The sequence below is a fragment of the Argopecten irradians genome, chromosome 13 (assembly GCF_041381155.1).
Source record: "Argopecten irradians isolate NY chromosome 13, Ai_NY, whole genome shotgun sequence".
Classification (NCBI taxonomy): domain Eukaryota; kingdom Metazoa; phylum Mollusca; class Bivalvia; order Pectinida; family Pectinidae; genus Argopecten; species Argopecten irradians.
In genome coordinates, this window is record NC_091146.1 from 16,246,614 (window position 1) to 16,268,386 (window position 21,773).

The 21,773-nt window shown below is 33.1% G+C and overlaps 1 protein-coding gene across 2 annotated transcripts in view; it reads left to right on the forward strand.

The window, feature by feature from the left end:
• LOC138306751 (death domain-containing protein 1-like) overlaps positions 1-21,773 on the forward strand; it is a 67,690-nt gene that overhangs the window by 27,425 nt on the left and 18,492 nt on the right. For both annotated transcript variants that reach the window (XM_069247221.1, XM_069247220.1), the window contains exon 2: positions 3,512-4,175. In XM_069247221.1, the coding sequence (XP_069103322.1) occupies positions 3,530-4,175 (646 nt within the window). In that variant the 5' untranslated portion in view covers positions 3,512-3,529. The remainder of the gene's footprint in view (positions 1-3,511; positions 4,176-21,773) is intronic.

Consider the following 21,773-nt stretch of genomic DNA (forward strand, 5'->3'; position numbering starts at 1 on the left):
GAATATGTGTTTTTAATGTTAACAATTTTCCCCCCAGAACGAACCATGTCTTATCCTTTTAATACCATCGTTTAACGTTTCAGTCAGTGTTTTAATGTATTTTAGTTCGTAAAGCTGGCTGCTTAAAACAATAGGTTTTTCTTATCGCCATATAATCACCAACTTTTTTATATTAACCATGGTTAGTGCATGTATATGCGTATATATCAAAAGGAAAATAACAACCCGATTATCTGTATATCGAAATAACCCTCTTATATTTCTTAATTAAAAAAAATGAATTAAAAAAATCATCAAAATTCTATAATCGTGTATTATTACTTAGAAGATATATTTTACTGATAACATATGGTTACAATGAACGGTTCATATTTGTAGGTGGTAATACATGTATATGGTTGGTATTTAGAGAGTCACTGGTAGGGTATCTCATCTCAAAAGTAACAATTGATTTCATAGAAGAGGTCACACATATAGTACCAAGATATTATTGTGTGATAAACCCACCCTTTCTTTTTTACCTGTAATATTTGAAATAAATTTGATATCACTGAGCAATATCAATTGACAAATTGTCTGCACCTCATAACATATCAATTCAGCTACGTATTTCATATCATAAAGCTTATGATTTGCATGTCCATGCATCCCCTGTATATAAGGACAGGAGTAAATCTAACAGAGGACCATACTATTGACATTGTAACTTAATTAATCGCAGAATTTTCAAAGATTCGTGCCACACCCAGTATATGTGTTTTTGGTATATGATATTTTATTGGTTGGTATTGATTAATCGTATCGAAGGGGATTCAGCTAAAGATGGCGTTTTTGTTAAAATAATGAATTTTCGGTTGACATAGCCCTCTAAAGAAATGACTCCCCAACCAGACCCTCATCGTCCTAATTTGTGACGGGGACTGCAACATTTTCTATTAAATACACATATGTACGTAAATTCATTTTCTAATCGCAGATTTGATTTGGGTATACACCGGCGTATTTAATAAAGGCAGCGATAAGATTGGTCAACAGTGCACAAGCCAATAGCATTTAAACCCAGTCACGACATGGCCAGTGTCACGCATTGGCAAAGTATATACGGTAATACAAATATAATATAAAGAAAATAGTGTCTTTCACTGGGAAAGTATACGCGTAATTATTTATGGAAAAACAGCGTCAATCATTGACAAAGTATACGTTATAATGATTTAAAGAAAATAAGCGCGACTCATTGGGAAAGCATACGTTGTAATGATATATGGCAAAAGAGTGCCACTCGATTGGAAAATGTAGTCGTCCCTCCATCTGTCGTTCGTTCTATTTGAAAGGCTGTGCTTTTCTCGGGAAATGTATACTATTGGTATTTGTAATTCAGTAATTCTCAAAATCGCAGATTACTCTTCTGTCGTTCGTTCTATCACATTATATATGCCATAGGAAAGTATGAAGACTATCATATTTTTAAAAAAATCACAGGATTAGATATCCTTATAATTATGGTGCAAATGGTCTTGCCTTATTCAGTCTTTGAATATTACAGAGTTGCCTCCCTTCCAGGTAGGTTTCCATTGTAACGTCATTATTGGGTGAGTAAAATCCACGTCGTTTTCTCTGAAAAGTATTACGTTACGTTCACAAAAACATGACGTCACTCAGAATCATTACCTACCAACAAGGGAAGATAACTCTGTAATATGAAAATACAGAATACAAGGTAAAGTTAGTAGTGTAATGTCTAAAAATGGGACTTACCACCTTTTTGTAGTGTTGTCTCACGGAAGCATACTGTCAACGATACTGACTAACATAATTCACCATTTTACATTATACTCTGACAACAGACGGGGGAATATAGTCGCCACATTGCCTTTTTTAACATTAGCTATTAGTAGGAGAAGAACCTACTGTTTCTCTAGAATGTAATGAGTCTCGGCCAGGAAATATCTTCGAAGGGGTGAACGCTTAACTTACGGATAAATGTGATAAAAAAGAAATGTAAGGAAAATATTTTTTATCAGGAACGAAGATAAAGATGATGTCCCAAATTCAGTTTGCCGATGTAGAATTTCCTATCTTACACCCGATCTTACACCAAATTGCAGAATATGTGTTTCCGGCATTACCTTAACACCAAATATGACAACGGAAAAATATTTTCCTTTCCCGTTAACTGCAATTTAACGGTTCGCCTTGGTGCCAAGTAAACGCCTTTTTAATAACTGCTTATCCTGTTCAGATCACAGGAATGCCTTTATGATCTGAAGAGAGATTATCACAATGACCTAGAGATATCTACCTGTCATTTAACTGAACATATCCTGGTTACGTTAGAGAGAACCCTACGGATAGATAACTGTTTATCTCCTACTCTCACGCTCTCCTACAACGTTTCTACAATATTGACTCATGTCATCTGTGATGTATTGTCAATATTGTGTGTTGTATGGTATATCTTAGTGGACAATAAAGTTGTTTAATGTAATTTACAATACCCCCTCATTGTTTTAGAGTGACATATACCAATGCAATGCAAACAGCATTATGTCCACTCAACGTCTACACATCTGTACAATAATAGATCTATTGGAGACGTCGACCTTTAGTATAGCATCAATATTTATGAATGTGAGGATTTGATAAATGTCATCCCTTTGTTTTGACGATTGGTTTGTATTTGTGCAATTGTATATATCAATGACAAGTCTTACAACTGAATAATATATTTTTTTCTCTCAGAAAAACAAACATTACTACACTACATGAATATGATATTTATCCTAACATATTCACTTACTTTCGGAATATTGCATATAATATATCAAAAGCAAACAAAGAAATGCATTGCAAAATGGTTCTCCTATCGTCCAAGCTATCGAAATTAGTTCGTGATTTTGCTCTAGCATTTGGTTTGTATTAAGCCGTCGGGTTCGCTAATTGTTTTTAATGTTTAATAAAATGAATGTCCTGCTCAGTTCCTTGAGTAATGGGACGACTTAAGCTATGCTTTAATTTCGAAACTTTAAAAAAACTGTTTTCTTGCAATGAATGTAAAAATTGAGCATGCCTGAACAATTCATTCCAAATTTAGGGACAAAATAATACTACGGTCTGATTTAAATTAATTTATATACAATGTAGATAAAATAAAAAAAAAACATAAGACGTACTTTTTAAGTGTATCGATCGGTACACTGACGCAAATTGTCATGATTATGCAGCAATGTTAATTTCATTTCATTTAACGAATAAAGTTTATATATATATAACTATCTCATTGCCTTACATCTCTTCATTAAGCTTTATTTCACAACGTAATACAGACATCACCAGCAGTACTTTTACTTCTGTCGATGTTCGTTGGGTTACTATTGATATCGATCTTACATATATTAGTAATCGTACATTTTTGGACTATATAACTGGAATTTTGCATGTGATTGCATATCACATAGGATAATAGCTAAAATATGGCATATAAAGTAATCAATTTTCTGTTTTGTTTCAGTTTTGAACAAAAGACATCATGCCAGTTGGTGACCACAGACGAGGGACACATGATCGTGGTCGCCATGGTCACGACCATGCTGCTACCAAGGCAACTACAAAACCACGACGACCGTCATCTTCAGCCGCCAATCGGAAAACGTCGGTTCCATCATCACAGAGAGATGTTGCAAAGTCGGCGAAAAACGTCGAACAGGAGCGAAAAGTTACGAAGTCTCCCGAAGAGATGGAATTGAGATCCGTCACAAATGACTCCCTAACAACGAAAGAGGAAGAAGAATTGGCTTATCCTAACGGACAAATTGATAGCAGCAAAGACCCAAAAGCAGAAGAAAGACAAAAATCACCGGAACCGGAAATAAAGGAGGAATCGCCGACAGAAAAATGGGCCGAAAAGTCAACAGATGAATACAACATCCGATCCTTCAATGATAATATCCTTGAATTCACTGAAATTTTCGACAATGACAAATTTAAAACGGTTGATGCCACCTACCCAGTTGAAGATCTAATTTCTGTTGTCAACTCTGTTTCGACGGCGATAGACGAGTTTAAGGAACAAACTCTGGCTTCACAGGTCAAACTAGAGGGACTCCGAACGAAGATGAAGGAGGTAAAGCATGCTATTCATCACAACATCGCCAAAAACGCCGTGGAATTACCAGGTAAGATTACATTATTTTTTTCCCTAAAACTTTCCTCCTATCCTCGTTTTTATTCAATCTAACTAAAACAAATGCGAGGTTTTTAAGAGGTGACATTTTCCATTCCTCGAACTCTTTTTCCTCATTTTCTTTTCATTCCATCCGACTTTGAACACAAATGCGTGGTTTGAAAGTGATCAACATTTCATCATTACTTTATACGTTATAGAGGACGAGGCAGAGAAATCTCCACTCGGGAGCTACGATTCTTACGATATCAAACATGATGCTTGCCGAATGTTTGTCTGCTTACTACTCTTACCTCAAAGGTTGAGATGAACCTTGTTCTTAATGTATGATTTGTTATCTATATTATCAAATTGTAAATACATATTCCTATAAATATTTCCTTGTCATGACCTTCGTAACGTCATCAAACCATAAATACGTTTTAGGTAAAAAGACACAACGTACAAAACATTTCTGCGTCCATTTTTAAAGGCTCACTACCTTTCAGAAACAAAAAGAAAATAAAGTCACTTATAAACAATCAAAAACATAAAAAAATATTATCGATGGCCTAAGATGAGATTACAACTCCAAACAAATGCTTTCCTGCGTAATATATGCTAACAGTGAAGATTCATATAGCTGTTTTGCCGTCTGGTGCGCGGTAATTAGGAAACATAAGACCGCCAGCTTTATGAAAATGATCAATTAATTCATTCAAATTAAATTGTTTGGAAGGTGATTACAAGTGTATTATTAACGGTAAGCTGATCACTTTAGTGACACTATCAGTCTTGTTTTGCATTCACATCTTAAAAATCAAAAGCCGTTTCGGAAAGGTACTGGGACTCTATATATAATGGCGTGACTTGACGTTTCACTCGCTGGATTATTTCCGTGTACAGACTATCGCAATCACATAGTTGCAAAATGTTAATCATGTATCCACGATTTTTTTTACAATTATTCGCAAAATTAGTGAAAAAATTAAGTGGTTTACTGGTGTTGTTTTGTTTGCATTTTTGAGTCTTACTTCAACTTACTTCATACCTTTTTCATTGGAGTTTCAAACACAAGTCCTACATGAAAGATATTTCTGAGTGAATTATGAAATAATAAGTAATTTGGTACATCTTCGAATAAATTATGTGAATTATCTATAATTTGTACCCATTTTCATCAACATTCCCCAACAAAAACTTTACAAAGGGAATTAAAGCATCACTGAAGTTAAGGAGAGCTACTTCAATTAAGAGGTTTCCCATCACGTCTATAAAGTAATAATAATGCTCTTATGAAGAATGATTAGTTAAGGGATTTCTGAAAGTTAAGGAATGTTGTTGAAACTGGGCCCAGGTCAAGTAACAAGTACCTTCATTAAAGTGTAAAACCTTAAGTAGCCAAGCACCAAAATTTGTATCAAATTAAAACTGTGATATAGATATGCATACGTTGTAATTCTATCTAGTCGTGTACTTATATCAAACATATACAATATCAAGATCAGTGCCGAATACAAACCTTCTTATTCAAAAGAAAGACCTTTAATAACCACAAAGAAATGTGATATACAAAAGTATATAAATATTGGCCAGTGTATTTAGGTCATATTTTGATATCCATTTAAGTGCCATAAGAACCGTTCCATATGACCCAATTCACTTATGATGTTTCTGGTCAAATTTAACAACATAGTGTATTGAATATAAAGGACCATCAACAATTGAAGTAGAGTTTCACTATGGCAGCAATACTCTTTAGGATATAAATACTGTAAACAAATATTTTTCGTTTGTTCCCCTTCACCTGTTTTAAGACCATTTTCGTAGCGATTTTTTATCTCTCGCATATTACGCGCAAGTATATACGTTGGTTTACAGTGTAAAGAACATCATTATCATTCTCACCAGATTTTCATTCACATTAAAAGTTCCTCCTCAATAGTCATAATTGATCCTCATCAACACACTCAAAATTAGCATTCTCATAAGTCATAGCCATTCATCATCACTTTCACTAATCAAATCCTTTCATCATTTACATTTACTCATAATTTTACCGTTATTCATCATTTTCATCACTCATCCTCATCATCATGGCCACCCATCATCAATGCTGTAATCGTTCATCATCATCCTCATCATCATCTTATTTATCATTCATTATCATCATCATTATTCATCATAATCATATATAACTCATCCTCATTTTCATATTCATTCATCATTAACAAAAATCTCATAAGTCCTTCCAAAACTTCCTTAGTAATATTAATGATTATAATTAATCAACTAAACATACTTGAGCTGTTGGTATAAATAAAAGCATCACACAGCATTCATACCACTTACACCACATACACGCACCCACTCGCACATACTAGGTATAATATAAGACAAGTACTTTATCTTACACTCAAATTTAGCTTAGGTTACCGAAATTCCGGACAATGAAAATGTAATGCAAATTCACTTTTAAGAATATTGAAAAGTTATTCTGAATGCAAACATTATGTAGTAACAAAAGCATTTGTATATGGAACATTAATTATAATCATAATAATACTTTAGAATTACAAAACATAAAAAGAATATATATATATATATATATTATTGAAAAAAGTTGTTTAATACGTCATTGAGATCATCAACGAAATCTTTCAAATATGTAAGACAAAAGCAAATGAGTAAAAACATATCGATTCACTTTGTGCTTTTAGGGTTTTCAAATTCGAAAACGTTTAAAGGTTTGTTTAACAAAAGATGATTGATAAGAAAAAAGTAGTCTAATTTAATCTATTTAAGGCAAAGCCGGATATTGGAGAAGCAATCTATTTTCATACACAAAGAGCTTGTGTTCGTTCTATCAATATGCGTCTATATTTTAAAAGTCTATCTTTGTTTGCTTGAAAAACACATCTGTTAAATTTGTAGGTAATTGCATAACCTCCGTTTGAACTTTTTCGATAAAGAATCATTATATTGAACCGATTAATAAAAATCTTTTTAAGACGATGGAATGAATGAAAGTCTTCTCAGTGTTTGTAAATCAGATGAATCGGGATCTCGTTAATGCTTGTCTACAACGTCACTTACACTACAATCAAGCATTTGTTCAGAATATAACAAGTACGTTGTTGAAAACTGAAACAAAGATAGTTTCTATATGGTAAAGATTGTGGAGTCATATAATATTTAAATCAAATATAACTGGTCGACTCCATCAGTGTTAAAGGACCACTACCTTTCATTTCAGCTATAACTTCGAAATATTCCTGGCCTGATTTGAAGTTACAATACCAAACAAATACCTACATGGGTAAATTTATGTTAGTAATGAAGGTCCATTTCGCTGTTTTGCCGTAGTGATGGGCAACTACGTATACTGCGCGATGATAAGGTTGACGCCGGGAAACAAACAAAGGGACCGATGATAACATCGCACATCCACAACAAACGGTCACAAAATATTATTGCCTCCAGAACGCATTGAAGATGATATTTACATAGTTATTGGGAAACCAATTTTGAATTAAATAAGCGATGGTTCAATGTTATTTGTGCGATGTAAAAAAAAATGAAGCCGGTACCTGATCGGTCTTCAAGTCCGTTTTCAAGTAAAAATGAACATGTAGTAATATTTGATGATGACCAAGGTAATATACTGTATGTCTTTAAGAGAGTATTATAACATTCAATCTTCGTAACCGCGTATTGAACATGTACGTCTTCTTTCACAAGTACCAAGTGCAGTGATAAGTATCATTGACCCTCATCTATAATCCTGGCAGAGTAGGGTGTTTTATCTCAAAACATTTACCATATCCCTGTGAAAATGATATAAAATCTGCGAGGGAGGTATATTGCAACCTATTGTTTTTCTATATTAAGTTTGATAGCCAAGTGTATTGACTTCTACTTCTGAACAAAAGAATGTCAAGCACCCTGTAGTAGGAGATACCATAAAGTCCGGACTAGGCCCTTGATAAGAATGATCTTACCAGTAAATATAGTTTGTTTACACATGGTCATAAGTTTTCTCAATTTACTTGTTTATGCTTACACCTGTTAACCCTATTTGGAACACCTTGTCCACGTTTGCGAACATTATAATTCTGTAGAAAATGACGATGTGATCGTATAAAATAGGTAGACATTCGAGTTCTTCTCTCAACACAAAAAGAAACATTCGAATCTCTCTATACTGATCCATAGCAAAAAGCCGGTCTGCTTCATGACAGTATAGAACAAAATTTATTGAAACTGACTAATTGTTACGAACAATATGTTAACCGCTCTTTCCTCCTTTAATGACTTATATACATACGAGATACAGATTTTGGAAAAAATGCATGTTAAAAATGCTCCACCGCCGACAGAGCATACATGATATTCTTCATTTGAACAATAATTGGTGTCTAATCGTGTATATATATGCATAATTAAAACAAAAAATAACTTAAAATAATTTATTTCGTCTTTGATGCATGCGCAATCAGTACTTCATTCCATATAGGATATAGTTCCACGGTATTTTTTCCGGGATGCAATTAATTATTTATCATATTTTTAACTTGAATTAAAATTAGAAGCTCAAACTTTTTAACGGTGGTAATGGTGTAAAGTAAGTAACTTTTGTAACTGAAAAAAATACTAAATCGTCTGCTCCTGTTTTTGATAGTGATACATACCATTTGTCAGCGGTGGAGCATATTTAATATCTTCACTATTTTGTACTAAATCTTCATGAGCACTGATGCAGAGCCGTATTATGAACAGCATGCTACTTCTTATTCATACCTTTATTTAGCAGGTTTGGTTGCCTTATATAAGGACGAAAGTGAACGCTGATTAGAAGGACTCCTATGTAAATTATATTTGACTACTAATGTGCTCTTTCTGACAATCATATTTATCACATTTTCCGCCTGAAATCTAGTGATTTCGCCCGCGTAATATTTGTCCATATATCAATAGTGTATTATGACCTGGAGCGAAGTCTCGAAGTTTTAATGCTTGCTCGCAAAAATAAAAACTCCTTAGACTCGTTTCATAAAAATTCATATGAAAAGAACTCTCATGTAAGATCCTATATACATGTAAATATACATCATTGTTCGCGAAATTTTGATTTCGCGTTTGGCTCTCCAGCAAAAATTTGACTTATATCACAATTATGTATACAAATGTTCTAAAAACCACTGGATAGTAAATGCCAGAAGTCAGTGATTGCTACATAGGTATGCACAGGTGTTATAACCTGAATTACTGGCACTGCTACCATCAATCATTTGACAGCATGTGTATTGAAGCTGTGTTATTGACAGAAATTTAAATTCTATGCATCCATAATGGATTGTATCAGACCGAAACCCTTTTCAAATATCAATGCATGTTCACAGATTCTTTTATCCCGCACCAATCTGCACCACCTTTATAGCAGCTTAAGACAAAGGTTCCATTGATTGTTATAAACAATAAGTCCTAAATTTAAGTCTTTTCATTAAATGTCATTCGCACTTTCACTGTCATTGTCAGCAATGTTGCTATTCTTCCCCTTATACCAGACCGTACAAATAAAATATGTAAAGAACCATTTTGATATGAAGCCGACAAAACTTACAGTATGCTTTACAAAAGTTTGGGTTATATTACCTGAGAATAGATTAATCTTAAATGGCTCTGAACGAAATTAAATTGGAATATATTTAAATGTGAACGGAAATGACATTAAACCTATAATTAATTTGATAGTTTGTCAAAGTCAGAAATTTAAATCGAAAGTTAAATGTTCTGAATACAAATTATCTCATACAATAAAATATCGATGTCATAAATTTAAAAATGAGAATCTATACTCAATACTCAAATTAATTGGCATTTCGTCCGCAAGCATTCAAGATGAGAAAATTTGATACAATTCTTTTTTGTTAATTTGAAAGTTTCTAACTTAAATATCTAAGTTAGAATACCAATGTCTTCAATTATTTAATCAAAATTTCCAATAACACAGGAAAAAACCTGTTATTGACATTTTCTAAAGCTAAAATTTGAATGATTTTTCGGTAATTATGTTACTTACTTAAATACCCTCCAAGTTTGACTGCTAAAAACAATTTTGTGCCAAGACTGATAAAAACAGGGCAACTGCCTTGCCAATCACTGACGCGTGAAATTGATCAGGTATTATATTTCCATAAGAGATCATTTCAAATGTGCATCGTCACGTTTCTCTGTGGTCCGCCAATATATAAGCCAGACTGCCAAGTGTGCTTTAGGCTTTCATGTTAGATATATCAGTGGGTGACTTATATATGGTTTTGATAGAAAACGAAACTTATTGGATCTTCCTAATATAATGATAAAATAGAAATCCAACCCGGTACTTTCTTGGAATACTTGACAATATTCGCGAGGACATTTTTAGCTGTAGTTGAAAGGCTTGTCTTGTCGTCGTATTTTTCCCATGTTCTTCGTTATTTCTTCTCTCTTTGTTAATATTTACAATCCAATTGTGTTTTGACAATATCTTATTATTCATATTTCTTCCTTTTGTTAAATTGCAGTGTTACGTATTCGTGTACACATACTGTATAATAGTAAATTGTCATGTATTTTTGAGTTGTTTTTTGTATAGTTACCACTTGTTTACTTCCTTTTTGTGCAAAACAATAGTGACTACACAAAGTCATTATATGGAAATATTTGTAAACATAGCTTAACATATGAATTATTTGAGAGTGGCAGAATAAGAAATACCCTTTTGTAAACATAACATAACAGAAAAATTAGTTGAGATTTTTGTATAAGGAATAGCCAGAATGGCGGTATTCTGATTGGTTTTAATCTTTATTGTATATTATGACACTCCCCTGTTGCTCATAAATCCGTACCGAATCACCTGTATTGTAAAAAGTAATCTTCTTTAAACATTTGGCAGCAGTAATTAAGCTTAGGCGGGTACCGTACGCCCTGTATAATTACTATACTGTACATTTGACAAGTCATTGTCATTTTAATGCTGTATTTGAAATATATAATTGCTTGTTCAATTAACAATGACAATTAGGAAAAATGCTAAGGAAGCCATTACGATAACGCCCAACTAAGCAATATAAAAAGACTTCGTTTTCAGAATATTTCATTGTCTGAAGAGATGCCAACAGGTCAAGCCTTTTCTGTATTTGAATATTACAGAGTTATCTGCCCATGTGGGTACATGTAGGTATTAATTGTAAAGTCATGTGTTTGCGAGCCTAACGACATAATTTTCGGTGAAACGATGAAAATTTTGCCCATAAAATAATGACGTCACAATGGATACCTACCCACAAGGGAGCTAACTCTGTAAAATGCAATGATGGAGTATGTATAAGAGCGCTGTGTGGTTGAAGTTGACAGTTTACTTGATATATATATTACATTGTGATGTAGAGTTATTTTGTTGATATTTGCAGTAGATGTCAGTTTATTTGGAATATTATTTCGTTAAGTTGTTTGTAAGTGTATTTATGGGTGGTTGAGAACCATGACAAGTTTGGCATAATTCTCTTGGTTAGTATTTCTTTCTTTTTAAAAAAAAAAATTCTTTTCGTTTTGGGAAATAGATCAGGATGGGTTTAAAACCCCGCCATGTATGATTGGGAGTCAAAACGTGTTTAGCATCATTCTTCCTTTATTTCTTTATTTTGAATTTTCGAAGAGGGGATGTGTGTTAAAAATTGCTTCATGACGCCAAACAGATTACATTGTATTTGTTTCCATTCTAATATCTTGTCATCTTTGTCGTTTTCGATGTGACTTCGGTACATCTGTTCTGATTTTCACCCTAATCTGATGTCGAGACATTAACCCCAGACCACGCCAGACTATTTCAAGTTTAAGTTAATAGACCCAATCCCCTTTACTTACCAGCAAACCCTGAGTGTCTAACAACGCGTCATATTGTTCTTTCAAAAAGTCAATATTTATTTAATATTATACTGTTTTAAGCTGATAAACCATGCCTGTTTGCGTCATATTAAACTGTCCTTTTAAAATAGAGTCATAACTCTTGAACCTATTTAGGAAGCATGATTCATGCAATGAAATTAAAAATCCGGAATCTTGGTTGGTTCAGAATGTTGAATGGACTCTCGGTGGAATATATCCGGATTTTGTCCGGTTTTTCCTGATTAGTATTTCATGGTCCAAAGAAACCCCTTACATCTTATCGTTGTATATACACGTTAATAGTATTCTATACACTCCCATTCCAAGGTGTATGTAATATCAATTTATTATTTTGTCAATATACCTCTACCGTTCAGTACCGTCGGTTTTTAAATATCCTTAGAGTTCATACCGGTACATGTGACACGTTGAAGATTGAAAGAGTTATTTCCCTTGAAGTACTAGGCATATACATGTATCTCCTTGTTATTCAATAAATCATTCTTTTCCAACATAAATGGATTAAGTAATATACAGCACCAAACATTCGAATAAAAGCTGAAATAATTAAGTTATAACAGTCAGCTGATGATTTCGTCAAAACAAACATAGACCTACACATCCTCCTCTATCCCGAGTTCTCCACTTGGTACAAGTACAACACATGATCAACGCACCACTTTCTTTTCTCAGTTTCTTTAAATCTACATCTCCTTGCTTCCAGCTACTTAGATGATATTTTGCACATTTGTTCTTCCAATTTTTTCATGCTCCCTACCCCATCTACATATGTTCTCTCTTTTTGCACCATCACAAATACATGTACGTATTATGATTTCTTCCCAAACTTTACTCCATATTGTGACGTCACTCTTCTATCACGTCACATGAATGACATTAAATTATTATTTTACTTGAGTGACCTATTTTATTTGTTATCCGATATTATTCTCCCATCTTTCACCTCTACCATCTCGATGACTTACTTATTTGGTATTCTCCACCCATTTCTCTCCCCGTTTCCCATCCCCCAATGGTATTACCTATTAGATTTATAACTGTATAACCTTAACCTTCTCCACGCCCCTAGCTTCTTCCTTGCCCCTTCTTCACTGGAATGACCTACTTTGATTATCTATCCTTCTCGATCCACCCTCTCCCAGACTGAAATTATTTTATTTGCCCCTCCTGACTCCCCTCACTTCCTTAACCCTCCTCCAATGGAATGATTTGTACCCTTTGTCCTACCTTACCTTCTCTCCCCTCCCACTCCACTGGACTGATCTATTTTATTAGTTCCTTCTCACCCTCCCTCCCCTTGCCCTCCTCCATTGGAATAATCTATTTACCTTGTCCCTCCTTACCTTCTCTCCCCTCCCACTCCACTGGACTGATCTATTTTATTAGTTCCTTCTCACCCTCCCTCTCCTTGCCTACACTGGAATGACCAACTTTGATCATTTGTCTTTCTCCATCCATCCTCTCCCAGTCTGGACTTATTTTATTAGACCCTCGTCACTCACTCTTTCTCCCTCCTGTCCCTCCTCCATCGGAATGACCTATTTTTGTTTGGTGACCTCCTCTGTGCGTCATAATTATAATCCACACTCTCCGTGAGTTATTTACCAGTTGTTTACTCTGTATCGGAAATAAACTCCCCAGAGTGCTAGATAAAATTAAATTCAATATTTGGTTCTGTTACTTGTATTTGATTAATTTGGTCACATTTAAATCACCGGAATTTTCTGCCTCAACTGGAATGTCAATCAATTCATCAATAACGGGCCTCTATCGGAGGGAGAAGTTTACTTCAACTTTTCATAAATTGATTAATAAATTCATTCATTCCTTTATTCAGTCATTCATTCCTAATATATTAATCCATACATTTATCCGTTTGTTTATAATTTTATTAATTTATTTATTCGTTTGTTCATTAATTCAATATTATGTATTCTTTCATTCATTATCAATTCGTACATACAAAACCATTCATCATTTTCCGTGAATAATCTATATAGGACCGTTATACAATTATAAAATAATTAAAAAAGGGTGTCAATTAATCTGCTACTTTTTTGCATTGAATTTTCTAATTGAAAATAAATACAATACAAATTAATTGATATTACATATAATCATCAAACTTTACCTTGATTTGTGTATAGCTCAGTATATTCAAATTCAAATCAATTTTCTTTTTCTTTTAATAATGATATACATAGTGTAACATATACAATATTTTAGGTATACAGCATTTGTTACAATATATGAACAACTTGTGTTATGGTGGCATATAAAATAATGTCATTAGTGATCCTATACGACTTCTTCATTATTTTTATATTAGGTTCATTGATTCACTTAGCTTTATAACATTCGGTCGTATTTATCAATATATATTGTATGCATGTATACATTCACCCTGAGATAGGACTTTTATAATATACATGTACGTAAACATTTGAAATGCAAAGGGAAACAATCCATGCCTCCCTAGACCATAGGCGTTTTCTCCTAGTCACGCTTATAACTGAACCAAGGACGTTTAGTCAATTCATCAATCTCTAGATTTCAAATTTCTAAAGGTGTATATGTAATGTTCATGTTGAATTTATTGATGATTTATTTCATTACCCTCATTTATTTAATTATTTATTTCCATCACACAAAATATATTGTATAAAAAATATGGATCTGATGTGGGGATGGATCGATTTTCCATGGACCTTGAAACCAGAATAATATATAACAATGGCATCGTATTTAATGCATAAGAGTAGCATTAATAAACATGATTTCAATAAGAGTTTCTTCATAACCCGACAACATTTTTTTACATTCCGGCAGAAACAATGTCTTGATAAGGGCTTGCCTTTGTTTCTTACAATGACACCTGGCTCCGATTTCTCGAAACGAAAGTGCAGACTTAAGTCAAAACTTAAGTTTTTCTAGTTATGTAACTCATATGAAAACTTTAGACTTAAGTCAGTTTTGGACTTAGTTTGTTTCGAGAAATCGGAGCCTGACTTCTATATTTTGATAGGTGGATGGTTTTCCATTTCTTCTTAAGATATTGTGATTTAATCAAATCAATTCTATTACTAGGTAATCTTCCCCCAGTTTGAACATTATAATTTTGAATCCGACAATCAGGCAGGTCGCAGAGACAAAACTTACCAAGCTACATTTGAAATGTATGTCTAATTAACAAAGCGTACAGCTGCATGGACATTTTTTTGGCCGCATTTAATTTTTTTCAATTATTTGTTTGATAATTTTGTTTTAAAGAAAAAACAAATCAAAATTTTCAATGGTGGTTATGGTGTAAAATCAGTAACTTTTGTAATTGAAGCAAAACACTTATTCGTCAGCTCCTGTTATTGATAGAGAAAAATACGTTAAGTCAGCTGTGTAGCATCTTTAATTTTCTAAATACTAGTGGCAAGTCTACAAAGCTGTAAAAACATTCCATGAACAATTGTAGGGAATATTCCCATGTTTACTTAATTGGTTTAAACATCAGTTATTGATATGCCAGGATAGCTGTTAAGTAATAAGTAAATTAACGAGCATAGGCAAGAAATAAACTTCTACAGCCATATCCAAGTTCCCACAGCAGAAGTAGATCTAATCAGTTTAGAAGTGTAATTATCCTATTTTGAATTATTTTCAATTGATTAGTTAATAAATTAACATTAACATTGAAGTAGCCAAATTTTCCTCTGATATCGTTATCTGTCATTCACATTCTGTGATGAAGTAATTGATCTGAGAGGATAAAATCGACGACAGAGTGACCCCAAGAACTCAAGGTCGTAAATGTGTTTCAATATTTTGTAAACGTAGTTGACCACAAGAGTTGTTGACCAGTATATTTTATCAGTCACAAGAGGGGGGTAAAGAATGGTCAATTGGTTTGGGGTATAGAATGTATGTCGTGTAGGATAAAGGGTGGCTCCTGATAAGGGCAACTTATAAACAATCTAGGTCAGCGACATGCTTGTAAGTTCTTTGTTCCTGGCACGTTTGTAAAACAGTGACGTCATTAGCTATGGAATTCGCAATTTTATAGCATCATCAAATCAATATCTAGATTTTGATAGCTACCAAAATAGAAACCAATATTGAATGTCGCAGTATTATTATTTTTGTGAATCAATTTATCTTTTTTTGTATTCTGTTATCGGTGAAAAAGTTCTATAATACAAAAGCTGCAACATTGAAGGTTGTGTTTGCAATATTCTTGTTACCGAATTTCTTAAAATTTGAACACCTTCTTTTCCTTCAAACATAATAAAACAAAAACAAACAAAAACAAATATACGAACAAAAAACCTAACAACAACATGATATAATTGTTATACATATTGTGAGCGCAAACTTTACATTTGACTGATAGAAAATCAGTATAAATGTAACCTTTTTATAATTATATGTTATGCTTTTAAGCAATAACTAATTCATCCCACTTTCGGTCTGAAAATCGACCGACATTTAGACGTCTCAGATAGTTACACTATCTAAACTGTTTATTAGAATGCATAAATACCTGACCAAAATCCAAATAGGCATCTTATTATTATCATGCTACATTATTGCATCAAGAACGAAAGCGACAATCTAAAATATTTCTTGGCTTCAGAAAATATAGACCACTTATACCTTTCACAATCGTCCTAGTTATTTATAATTTATTGATGTTTGTGTTGTATCAGGTCAATAAAAGTCGGTCACCTTAGCTATGTGTAAACAGGACCGGATATAAATGTGAGTATATTGACCTACGTCAGAGGTCAAGCATAGGAAGTATCATTTTTGGCTTCCGATATTCTTATGCGTCGCCAATTTTCAGGATAGATTGCTTTGGATTTTGTAAATAAACAAAAACATAATGAGTGCTTTCATCGGCTTTTAAACGAATAAATGTAATACACTTTTAATAGATTTGTACAGTATAAAGTTCCTACAAAAAGAAAAAAAATAACTTAGAGATAAATTGTTGAATACTAGCATATGAAACCAACAATGACACACTATACATTTCAATATTGGTTTATATGATATAAACAGTAACGGACTTATTTCACATAAAGCAGTATATATAGAAAATAAACAGCTAAATGAAAAAAGATAAATACAAATATTAAGATAAACAAATAAATGATGAAATAAATGATAGAATCAGTATACTTCGAGGTTTATCTTTATCTAATTGTCATTTTTTTTACTTTGTCACCTACAGAGAACTAGAAATGACACATTTTGGGAGTTATCTGCCCCTTTTTTGATCACTCAGAAAATTCCATATTCAGCCATCTGAATGGTCAAGAAACTCATCCTGGTCAATATAAGATGTTTCATTTAAATAGCCATATATACAAATAAGTAGTATGTTTACAAACGCCAAACAAGTCCCAAGTCAATATTTTCATGGTCATTCAGCCATTCTCACCATTTGATAACAACCTCAGAGAACCCAATATTGACCGACATACAGGTAAATATTTATTTAGCTCTGAAAGATGATAACACAGGTTAATAAACAGTTGAGATGTTTTGTCATATCAATTACGTCATTGGTTCAGGGTCAAAGGTCTTTGGTCAGATTAAAGACCAACGCCCTCGTGTTATCTCATACAAACTGGTGCCTTACTATTACTATAATTCTTATGCAGTTTTTTCGCGTAGACCTCCATCCTGTCAGAGGAAATTAAGATATCCGTCTTGCTGGTCAAGAACAAGCATGAATGCATAGGCAAAAGATATATAAGGTGGGGCTACTTAAAGGGACTTTCATTTTGGAATCCAAGAAACAATTGAAACAGTTAAGTTAAAACTAAAATATTATTCCTTGTTCTGATCCACGATGAAAACGTGTCTGCCACAGTGCCACAGATTAAAGAAGAAACGCACTGTTAAGATATTCATCAAACAGTTGATCACTAATATTTCTGTATATAATGTACATAACCTTCCCGGGAGAAGACCTATATAGGCCCTGCCTGTTGCCTCATCCCTATGACATTGTTAATAAAACTGTTTAAAATTGAAATATAAGTAACCTTGCAATCTATAGCATTATCTATGTAATAAATCAATATATATCTACCCCATTCAGTCCTCGAGCTACACTCGGTGTAACAATAAGCATAGTCATGTAGACGGACACCACTTCATATTACTATATCGTTGTTAAATTTCGTGGGTATAAAATTTCGTGACATACTTTTTGCAACTTAACGACGGTGGTTAATTTTCACTAATCACCCTGTAACCTTTGTAAAACCCATGATTAGTTTTTACACGAAGTCTTTTACCGATTATAAGCGACTATACAGTACAGTACTACGATTTTAGCTGAACAGAAGATACGTAGTACAAGTCAATAATGTCATGAATGATAATAGATTTAGTGTTATCGCGCCAATAAAAAACCGCATCTATCTGCTAAAGACACTTGTTGTTTTAATGACAGCTATTCTCTCTTGTGATCACACTAACATTTGATATTAACCAGAAAATATATCTAGCATATTTCAAACAATTGTTTACCAAGAAATCAAATGTTCACGCAATCTCCAAAATCAAGATAAGCGAGCTACTTTGTTTCGAATGGGTCCTGTTGTAATGGTTAGTAATCTTATATTGCTATTTAACTGAAGTCTCTGGTCATCTGCGAATAACAAGTACTGTTTTCCCAAACGACTTTTTACAAAACAATAAACTTTAACATTGCAATGTATTCTTTACGTTCTCAGGATAAGTCATTGTCGACTTTTGAATTCTTTTAATCATTTCCTAACGGTTTTCACTAATCAATTGAAATTAATCCATTTATATAAACAATTTATTTACAAAAATCAAAACAAAGTTTCCGTTTAATTGCACTTAAATGTTATTCATTTGGTAATTAGAATTGTATATTGTGTCTATATTGAGGTTTTATATTAATTTACCAGTATGGCCCTTCAAACATCAAATTGCATTATAGGCATGTAAAGGTATGCAATGATTCTATGTAATACGAAGGATACCTTATTGGTTGTAAGGTTTCACAAAGAGCTTGACTCGTGGTTTCATCTAAGTCAATGAAAGTGCCATGTCAACGACTTATTCAATTAAATAGGATATGTGAACTGTGGAGTGATATTTCAAACGAACAAATAGTTCCCACCAACATTGAAGTTTGATTGAAGTTGAAATAAATATTTGCGAATAATCACGTTTTGCTTTTCATACGATTAGTTTACTAACGTTTTGTAAATTGTTATGCTAATTCAAATTTTAAAGTACATATTTTGCAGGTAAGACCGCTGGGTTTTTTTTCTTTTTTTTTCTTCTTCAAAACCGTCTATATGATGTTATTGAAGCATAAATAAACACATTTAAAGTAAAGTAATATAATTCAACACAAGATGTTCCGAATGACTTGTCAGTTTGTGTTCGATTCACCTCTGACACTTACATTCAAGTCTGTGAAATCATCTACGTTACGTTTCTTAAAGAAAACATCCTTTTATTAGGTTTGATGCATGAGGATATGAAAGGAATATAATTCTAACTATAATACATTTTTTATCACATGTGCATATTTATCGATTAAAATACTTTATTTTCGAAAACATGTACAAAGTCTTTATTATCAAGACTTTAATTTCAATGAAAGTGCAATCAGTACGAGCTAATGTCCTTTTTAAAGCATACATCATATGGTCGTTTGTGTTGTTATTATAGTTTTTGTAGTGACACTTCTAACCTCGTACCTGTAAAGCCTCAATACACTCCAGTTTTCGTTAGATGTGTTTATGAATATATTTAATTACGATCGCATTTTCCGGTCAAGGAGTCCCTTTGAGGAAAGAATCACGACTTTCTGTAGGTATCAGCGGAACACATACAATGAATAATCATAAGGAATAATCAGACGTAAAGAACCTTGGTGATGCTATCTCTTTGATTGTACCTATCGTATTTTAAATGAGTGAAAATGAGGCTAGGAACGAGAAATCACTAAAGGGGGCCTTCTATGGGAAACTGAAAGTGACACAAGGGTGTTATCAGGTGATAGAGATGGGAATTTAATTGAGATCGGGAGATTAAAAAATGAACGAATACAAAATTGGGGGTAAAATGCGAAATATAATAGGGCAATTTTATTTTTGTATATCCGTCGGCCTTTTACTTATAGTGCCCATCTTTAAACCATCTTGCAAAAATTTAAATGATCAAAAATTAATAGACATCATTACGTCACAAGTATTATGACGTCATAAAAATGGATATAAGATCGTCCTCTGCACTCTCCATTTCATGTAGAAATGAACTTCACATTGCATCCATATGGTTGTCTGGTATTTAGCATATGAATCCACTTCTCCTCATGATTCATATGCTAAATACCGATCTTATGTCCATTTTTATGACGTCATAATACTTTAACGTCATGATGTCTATGACGTCATTATATTTATGACGTTATTGTTGCTACGGCATCATATCAGAACGTTCAAGATGAATTTCACCTAGCTTTTCTTATGTTTTCTATGTACCTGAAGATGGCCAAGAGGCCGAAAATTTGTGGAAGGGATATTTTATACTATTTAATGTTTATTATATATTCTCCCTCTGGAGAATCTAGTATTTTAAAGTAAAAATAGAAGGTCTAAACAGGTCAAGCATATAAACACGCATTGTAGTTTGTCAGTCGAGAACTTTTTCGTGTAGGGGACTGGCGGTGTCAAACACACTTTACCGCCTAAAAACATTAACATTTTCAGTAGTGAACTGATCAATATCTCATAGAAAGGTAATGTGTTAATGATCAGGGAACAAGGCTACACGGTTAGTTTGTAAACAAACTAATACTGTAAACAACTTATACACAATCTCACTCTCCTTGTTAACATAAACAAACAGCGTATTGTTACTCACTGAAATGTGTGTTACTTACCTATTCGGTCAGTAGCCTAAGTACACAAGCTATTAAATACCCATATCCAAATAGTTAAGACTTTTAAAGAACACTTTGTATATATAGGAAGCTTGTGGATAGGGAACCCTGAAACGTAACACCTTATGTATTTAACTTATTTGCGGGTTTATATACATAATACAGATATTGAAAATATCTTAAATTTGTTTTTAAGCTAAAATATATCTTGTTTTCCGAGTTAAAGGACCGTGTAAAGTTTAGTGTTTTTTGTACAGTAAAATAGAGAACATTTCGGTCTCTAGTGTAAGTGTTCTGATTTGGGAAGATCGTGCTCGAATAGGGTACAAAATAACTCCGGTCAAAACAGTATTTTTAACATCAACAATGTCTTACGATATATCACATTTCTTTAATACGCTTACTTTCAATCATAATGTAAGATGAATATTTCTGATGACTAAACTAAAATATCTAAGCACCGTAATGAAAACCACAACAAAAATACTCCAACGTGTCTCTTTAAAAATCAAACGAATAAAGCTCACTAGCATCATATTTTCTATTTGATGTACTTATTTTTAATCAATGATTAAATATGTCATACGTTGACGTGTCGTTTGTGCAGAGTCTATTAAACAAACGTTTAAACCCCCTAATATCTTCTTAAGTAGTAGCACTCATCTTTTTATCTCTTTTTCTAAATATATAAAGTTAATCTATTTTTTCTGCTCCTGTATACGCCCT